Raw genomic sequence first — 9,398 nt, 5'->3', positions numbered from 1 at the left:
AGATTTAGAAGCGGCATTTTTGGATAGTAAATAGTAATTTGAAAGCAAAACTTTCTGATAAAGAAATGACTTCAGTTTAGAAATAGCTGAACAGAGATGTCCCAATTGCAACATCATACCGTGTCTGTAAAGATAAACTTCGTTCTGCAAGAGAATGCTCAAATAGGATTTTATTCATAGAAATAAAAGTTATTACATCAAGGTTACTGATAGCATACACTACGAAAGTCTTTTACTAAATTTTACCACAAACCATTTGAACTTTAAAAAAAATATTACCACTTTTAAAACTCTTCTTATTCTTGTTCTTCTCTAAAAAGGAAGTATTTTACAAACTGCGGAAAATAAAGAAAGGTTATTTTTATGAAAATTAATGCGAAAATATGTTAGAAAAATTTAAAGATGATAGAATGCACAGTGAGTGTTTGATAATTGTACAGTTAGTCGCTACGCTTTCCTATTTTATGTTACAATGACTTGTCAAGTTTGAGAGTTTGCAATGCAGTTGTCCTTGTAAATCCTACAAATAACGGACAGAGGGGTGAAATTGAGAGCATTAAGTTGGCTGTCAGTTGACGGTTGACGGCTGAACATTCAACTGGTCATCAGTTGGTGATTCAGGTTTCTACTGAAAGTTTCATACATGACTACATATAGTAGTCCCGATTCTCTGCCCCTTCCAAAATTACATTAGATTAAGGGCCATTTTCTTTGCGAATATATATAAGTTATGAATGGCCAAAAGGGTGCGTAAAAGCAAATTACTGCCAAGCCTCGATTAAGCGGTTACTGGCATTCTTAAGCATTTATTAGCACATGGGCAACATCCGCATGCTAATGTTATTATGCTTGGTCATGTCAATAGCAACCAAGGCATGCCCTCCAAATTAATAAATATTATAATATTAATCTAAAGGTTACTAACGTATTTTCTCAATCTGATATTTCATGGCAGTAACTCAGTAATGCTGATATCAACACTTCTATGATCTAAAACGTTTATAAATGTATGAGAGTACCATAAAGTACAATGAGCCATGTATTCTGACTGTTTAGAATTAGTCATATATTAAGTACACTTAAAGAAAGTTGTACATACTTGAAATGTGTTGTAAATGAAACGTCAGACAGATTTGCGTCTACCTTAAACTTTTGTATGGCCAGAGACTAATGCCTAATTCACATTTGACCCGGGCGCCGTGCGATGAATTAGTATACTATTTTCCTTGTGGTTTTGGGGGCATCGTAGGTGGCTACCGGCTACGGCGTATGTGTTCACATTATATACGAGCATCGTGCCATTTTTTGTAAAGGCTCTCGGGGTAAGGACGGGAGAAATCCGTACAGACGATGCACAGAGATTATACGGAAATCGTGCAATTTCATTGAAGTTGCCATGCAGTCTCCGCAAACTTCTCACTGAAATCGAACGACGCCAGTACGGTTTCCGTGCAGAGACTGTGCAGAGAATGCACGGTACCGTCAAAGCTTGCAATCATCATCTCCTGACCTGGCTCAACTGCAACCACAGGTATGGCGCCCTGAGGAGACGAATACTGAAAACATGCTGGAGATGGCCAACTTGGTATAGTATATATAACGATCTGAAGAATGTTTTGCCCATATCAAGGCCGCTTCACGGCAATGGTGGGGCCGCTGTGGGGTTTAATGTCTATAGTATTTTCAGTAAAACTCACTGAAAAGAGGACTCTTGAATTTAATTTAGATCTGAATATAACGCTACATATAGATCTACGAGGTTTTAATTATTTTCCCTTTTAGCAAAAATACCTAGCATGCAGCAAAGAACACATGAATTGCTGACTTTAACAGTAAATATGAACTAGAGAATATTTGTTTGTTTCAGTGTAAGATTAAAATATCTTTCACGAGATGCAGTATTTTTATGGGTGGCACACGAGTTAAAAATATAAAATATGGTGTTCATGAGTGAAAGAAATTTTGATCTTACATGTAAAGCAAACAGCTTTTCTTTTATATTTCATATTTTGACAAAATTTAGCCTTATCATATAGTTTCTTACCTGTGAATATTTTTTTTTAAATTCAATGTGAAAATACCAGTTATATTTCACTCTAATATTTTGATAATTCACTGAAAAACATGCAATAAATAGATTTTCAAACTAAAGGGGACCATATTGACCGCTCTCCTAGTTGTGAATTATTCCATGAAATTACAACAAACGTGACTGTGGGAGAACTATTAAGTAAAAATTGCATTTATTATTTATAGCCGAAAGCAAAGTACACTTGATATAATGACAATTAAAAATTTGGCTGTCAATGTATCAGGTGAGTAATTCACCAAGGTGGAAAAAAATCAAGTTACGGTTGCAGAAATGTCACCCTAAAACCGAGATCGAGCGTATCGAGTTGATGAAACTCAAATTATTATGAATGTTAAGTAGTTTTAACATTAACGTGCAATTTTCATATCAGGTGTCTGGCCTCATTTGAGTAAATCTAAAGTCACGCAATATCTCCCCTTCATAACTCGTGCAATTTCAGTCTGATAATCGTGCAGAATAGTAAGTGTCCGAAGTCCGGATAGTGCGGATCATTGACTAGCGCCGCAAAAAAAAAAAGTCTAGCAAATGGTACTACTTGCCACATAGTGGCCAGCACTAAGTTGCACTGTTTTTATTACTTTTTATCCTAGGATAATACCTTATACTGATGGCAGTCATTCGTTGTTACGTATTATTTAACGTAACTGATCAATAAATAGTATGTCCAGTTTCATTGAAAATTGTCAATATTTGGACGACAGAATAGCAAGAAAATGTGGTTAGAGATGTTTTATAAATAAAAAAAGTCAGACCATATTACATTCATGAACATAAGTAAGACTGAGTTACATATTAAATCTCTTGAAATTACCGGCTGATTATTTTTAATGTCAAGTAATCAACTCCAATGCTTTCTGTCCTTTTTTTGTTTGGGGAGGATCCTACTTGTGTTGACCCGGCAATGATTTGTAGGGTACTCTACATCTTCTAAACTAGTATCACTTTACATTACAATTACATACATTATACAGCATGTGAATAAAAGTAAACGAGATATAAAATAAACGGGTTTAACGAAAAGTAATGCGGACTTATGCGCAAGGTTTTAAAAAAACATTTTGCGTTCAATGAGTTAGTTTGTCGAGTGTTATGTATTTGATATTTTCTCAAGGTATTTCTTTTTCTTTATGTCTTTCAAACAGACTTTTATATTTGACAAATGTTGAATGTGTCAGATTTGTACCTGAATTTTTTGAATTTATTAAATATATCTTACATGAAGCAAATTAACAGCTAAAGAGTTCAACGATAGTGTTTTTTTCTAACATAAATTGAGCCGCGCTATGAGAAAACCAACATAGTGGCTTTGCGACCAGCATGGATCCAGACCAGCCTGCGCATCCGCGCAGTCTGGTCAGGATCCATGCTGTTCGCTAATGGTTTCTCTAATTGCAATAGACTTTGAAAGCGAACAGCATGGATCCTGACCAGACTGCGTGGATGCGCAGGCTGGTCTGTCCATGCTAGTCGCAAACGCACTACAATGTATATTGGTTTTCTCATGGCGCAGCTCAATTATAGACTAAGTCTGGTCAGGATCCATGCTGTTCGCTAACGGTTTCTCTAATTGCAATAGACTTTGAAAGCGAACAGCATGGATCCTGACCAGGCTGCGCGGATGCGCAAGCTGGTCTGGATCCATGCTGGTCGCAAAGCCACTATGTAGGTTTTTTATGGCGCGGCTCCATTTCCTACTCCATGTACAATATAGAAAGGTTTTTTCTTAAACGGCTGCTTAAAAAATAACTTTTTATATTATGGATTTATTTAATGATGTCAATTATTCAGTCTGTCTGATCAATTTTAGCACGACAAAATTTGAAAACAGTTGGATTAAAGTACGTGCTCTATTCAGTAAGTTTCTTCTCGTTCTGTTTTACAAAAAAAATAAACAATTCAGTTTTTTAAATTACTGATCAAATTTAAAAGATATATACTCTTGAAATTTGTACAAGTTAACATTTTAGTTAACGCGGCACAAAATTTTGCTAGTCAGATATACACATGTATTTTAATTAAACAAAAAGTAATATTTATATCTGACTACCACATGTATTCTTAAGGTGTCGTATAGCCCTTTATGAAATCTCATTCATTGAAATGTTCAAAACTTTGTAACTTTTCTGTTATTACACTCAGTAAGTATTTAAACCTATCATGAATGTCTAGAAAGGTTCTTAAGGAGGTAGTATACCGTAACATTTGTGCACAGCCCAACCGGAAGCTAACGTAAGGATTTACGACAACTTTAACGACAAACTATCTGTGTTCGTATATTCTCCAAACAGATAAATCGAAAATGATTTTATAACTTATGATTTCAAAAAGATACAGATCACTAAAGGGCGAAAATGTCTCACCCAGCAAAAACTTCCCATAACCACAAGTTAAATGACTCAGTTAGGTTGACCATGCAGTCACTAGGATGATAATGAAGAATATCACCAAAGAGAGGACTGACAAGAAGTATCTTTAAAAAAGATTCACGGCCGTATTAGTCAATGCACAATTTAAGCTACTAAACGTAAAAGTTTCATTTCTTATGTAGAACATATTTTGCAGAACACATATTTTACGTAAAAGTTTCATTTCTTATGTAGAACATATTTTGCAGAACACATATTTTACAATCTAGGAAAGTTTGACTAAAAAAAAAAGCAAAAAAAAAAAAAGACTAAAAAGGAAGGGGTCGAAAAATGTTTGTGTGTGGGGGTTGTTTACGGGAGATCACTCCGTATCAGAGTGACAGAGCTCTGCCGCAGGGGCGTTTTACGAGCTATTTCCACAGGAGCCTTGCAACGGATTATACTGTCCAACAATACAGCTCAGAGCACCTGCATACCCCTTAACATATTATCTATTCAGTTAGGAAATATGTGGAATTTTTTTCATCCACCAATCAAAATGTACAGTTCAATCAGTTGTTAAATGGCTTTCACCACAGATATAAACAGGAAGTACAGATGAAATCAAAACCGGCCTGCGGCCGGAAAAAGCAAACCTCTTATAGAAATGGTTGTACGATGTTTGACATGCGATATATGACTCCATTCAGTGCAATTGAAATCTAAGAATATAACCAAAATATATCATAATTAAGGAGCAAGTCTTACCGGTATATAGGTCTTAAAATAACTCTATTCTTGTCATAAAATACTTTTTGATAACGCCATCAGAAAGCTTAATTCGACTAATTACTTTGAGAAAGAGGTTTTAGACATCCTTTGCCATAATCATAATAGTAATATGAGCCGTGCCATGAGAAAACCAACATAGTGGGTTTGCGACCAGCATGGATCCAGACCAGCCTGCGCATCCGCGCAGTCTGGTCAGGCTTCATGCTGTTCGCTTTTAAAGCCTATTGGAATTGGAGAAACTATTAGCGAACAGCATGGATCCTGACCAGACTGCGCGGATGCGCAGGCTGGTCTGGATCCATGCTGGTCGCATACCCACTATGTTGGTTTTCCCATGGCACGGCTCTATTATCATTCGCATACTAAATGATAGTTCTGGTGTAATTTATTACATGGCAATTTCTTATATGACCGTGGCGATTGTATGACATCAATAGCACTTTCGTATTGCCCAAACACTGTATTTTCTACATGATCAAAGCAACAAGAAGAATTCATTGAACTGTCTCCATGGTTAAACAATCATACGTGTGTGAGTTATATAATAATACTGTTGAATGATAACAGTTTTGATGGATTGTCGTTGATATACAATGTATATTGTTTGGATAAAACGGACATGTGTACAATTGCGTAAATACGTTATTTGCATACTGAATAATATTTACAAATGTACACGTAGATGACGAACAGTCAATGTTTTCATCAATTTTAGATCAGTTAAAAAGCAATTAACTTGTTAATTTAAAGGTGCAGCGGTGTCACTACTTTCTAAATTACGGACAATGTTTCTAACATAGGGAAAAGGATATTTGCAACATCAGGCAGCTAAAAACGGGGTGGTCTGATTGGATGAAACTTACTTGAAGATACAGAAGGACTGGTGAACGAGAGTTAAACATTTGAAATGGCGACGAAGAAAACATTGAATATTAATCCAGTATTCAACCACAAGAAATCAATAGCGTTGGTAGACACGGCCGAGGACCTAGTGGACAGTTTAGATAATTTGTCTGTCTGTCTTAAACATATAGAAGAAAGACACGTCCAGGTAAGTTTAACTTTATTTTTTGAAATGTGTATGTTCGTTTTTGTGTATTTTTAAAGTTTCTGAGACACACCAACTTTCCATTTTTGAAAGTGAAAGGATACTTTTTTATACCAAAGTGTTACAACAATCAAATATTTGCACAACCACTTTTTCTGACAGAATAAAACTGAACCTTCGAAAGGGGAAACAAGTTTATACGAAAAACTGAAAGAAAATCTCAACATTGCTCGAGATCTAACAGACACATTGAAGCGGGAAAAGTGGCGACTCAGCAGACGAAAGATAAGTGTAGAACTACGAATGGGAGAGCTGGAAGAATATAAATCACATATGAAACAAGATATGGTAGGTCAACCAGTATATTACGTCTATATCACCAGTATAAAAGTTCTTTCCTACATTATTAATACTTAATAGTGGCTCTGTTTTACAGTTCCGCCTCTGTACTTATTTATCGTACCAAATTTACAGCTTTTTCATGCAAATATACACATCCACAAACGATATAAGGTAACGCAACGGAATACAACTCTAAATTCTGCTGTGAGAGTGTACTAATTATGAATACAAAAATAAATATCAAACGCAACAAAACGAATGGATTTAAGTGTAAGAACGTTTACATTAAAAGACGATATATTAGAAAGAGGTGGATTTTTAAGCTTGCAAATAGTCGGTGTATCGCCATTTATCATCTCGATCCGGAGATAGTTCCAGTCTAAAAGGAGTGTACTCCTCATTTAACAAAAGTTGCATGCCAACGTGTAACACCATACTTCTTTTGAATATGCATATATCACTCGCAATTACTATACGTGTATATATCATACCGCATTTGCATCGCAAATCTGTCTCTGACTCTTTTTTAGTGAATTAATATTAAAAAACTTCATAGCTATGATTTACTCTGATATCATGGTGATAAATCAAGCTTAACGAAACTTCTATCAACCCCTCAATATCTTTGTCAATATATTCCATCTCACTGAGAGTATATTTACTAAAATTTCCCCCATATTTAGAAAACTATGTTGAAAAAAAATACAAAATTTCAAAAAAAAATATAAAAATCGTGATGATATGTTCTTTGGCTTCAAACCAGTATTAAATAGTCACAAAATACAAACAAATGCCTACAATTTATGAGCGAATTTTCTTAATAAGGAAATAAAATTCTGACAGAAGTTAGAAAGAAAAAATATTTCTTTATTTTGTCATACCTAGGGAATAAATTATAATGTGGGTTGATATTTGACCATGTATCAGTGAAAAGTGAATATCTTCACTTCTCTATCCTTATGAATGATATGCTAGTTTTGTCAAGACTCTATTTTTGTATGTATTTTTGACACTTTTTAAACATGGCTAGAGGTAGTGAAACGAATGGAATTATGTATATGAAACTTTGACTATGTTGTAATCGTAACATGTACATTTTGTAATATTATGTCTAATTGTGATACTGACAATTTTGTATATGTGTAATTTATGTCTCTTCATTATCTATGCATATACATTTCACTATTAATGTTTTATGTATGTATGTAATTGAAAATAAAATAACAGTATATATGTTATTAAAACATATCTGTGTAAGAAATTTGATAAACGTACTTATACAATTATGAAAAGTATCGCCAAAATATCGAGGAGACTTAGAAGTTTCGATTTACTTATATTTCTATCAATTACAATTACCTTCAATTGAGAAATGCGTCATTTCTAACTACATTACAGACACATATGAACCAGACTGTGGAGTCACTGAGCATGCGCATCATTCAGCTGGAAGACGCTCTTGTAGAAGCTCAAGAATTACAGGAACACACCGAAGCTGAAAGGGCAGTCACACAAAAGCGTCTAGATGGATCGGAGAAAACAATAAAAGGTATCAACAAGGTTATAAGTCTAACGAAGACGTATTTTTATTTCAAAATAAGATGAATATTTGATCGAACGGACTATCTGAAACTAACACAAATTCAAAATTATAGATTAAATTCGATATCATTAAAAATATTTATGAATAGAGATCGACTGGTTCTGAAGATCACAAGTTTTATTTCCAATACAAGGTTCTGTAATGTAATTAACCCATGAATAAATATCTTCTATAATGACCAACTTTTAGCTTCTCCGAGCATGGTCTATATATACATGTTTGACTTGATATATAGTATTTTGTGTGCCTTTTATAATAGGTAATTCATCTATGATAAATAACATGCCGATATTGTCGTTTTTATGTCCTTTTATTTAAATTGATCACTCTGATGATAACATAAACAACATTTTTTTTTTGCTATTCTTGTAACACAATTTCAGAGTTAGAGGACAAACAAGCGAGCATGGAAGAAGAAATTCGTCTGCTTAAACAGGAAAGGAAAGACACTGTGTTGAAGAGACAACATAGTGAACTGGCTGATAGTGTTGAAATCTTCATGCTTGAAAATAAGAGCCTTAAAGACCTTATACGTGAAAAAGAAGAAACTGAAAATCAGAAAGAGACAAATGTCGACAACGTAACTAATACATTTGAATCAAATGGACACAAAAATATGGTAAATATAGTGACAGAAAGCCACAGCAAATTTAATGAAAATATGGTGGACCAGAGTGAGCAGAAATCCCCACGGTCACCAATATTTACACAAACAACAGAGATAACGTATGTCTGAATAGGCGAAAGACAGTCAATAACTGTTAAAAAGTGAAGTCTTCCATTCGTTGCCAAATTCAGTTCCAGTGAGGTTTTTTTATGTGTTTACCTATATGATTTAACCTTGTGTTCTAAAATGTCATGTTATACTGCCACATTATAACAGAAACGGACTTCATATATTTTAGTTTTGTCGTATTTATTTCAAATCAAGTGTGTTAGTTCCTATATCTGGCACTCACACTTTAAAGTAAGGTACCGTGGGAAAGAATTTCCCGCCGACGGGACAGACGCTATACACCATACTTTCTCCACAAACATGTATGACGTTAATGGCTGAATTTGATAACTGACTTCTATTTCCCTGATTTTATCTTGATTCTACAGCCTACGTCTCATCTTAATACCATCTAGTACCACGTACCACATCTTCTGGGCTTTATGGATTTGCCAGAGCCT

General features: G+C 34.6%; 1 protein-coding gene across 1 annotated transcript; it reads left to right on the top strand.

Annotated features, from left to right (window-relative positions):
• The first annotated feature begins 5,782 nt into the window (after positions 1 to 5,782).
• On the top strand, positions 5,783 to 9,086 carry LOC123545692 (hyaluronan mediated motility receptor-like). Its single transcript, XM_045332006.2, has 4 exons — positions 5,783 to 6,280; positions 6,440 to 6,625; positions 8,018 to 8,168; positions 8,606 to 9,086. The coding sequence occupies exons 1-4, from the start codon at positions 6,137 to 6,139 to the stop codon at positions 8,956 to 8,958; spliced, it is 834 nt and encodes a 277-aa protein (XP_045187941.2). The 5' UTR covers positions 5,783 to 6,136; the 3' UTR covers positions 8,959 to 9,086.
• Positions 9,087 to 9,398: the final 312 nt, after the last annotated feature.

The sequence above is a fragment of the Mercenaria mercenaria genome, chromosome 1 (genome assembly GCF_021730395.1).
Source record: "Mercenaria mercenaria strain notata chromosome 1, MADL_Memer_1, whole genome shotgun sequence".
NCBI classification, from domain to species: domain Eukaryota; kingdom Metazoa; phylum Mollusca; class Bivalvia; order Venerida; family Veneridae; genus Mercenaria; species Mercenaria mercenaria.
The sequence above is the reverse complement of the archived record's forward strand: the minus strand, read 5'-3'. Positions and strand labels throughout refer to the sequence as shown.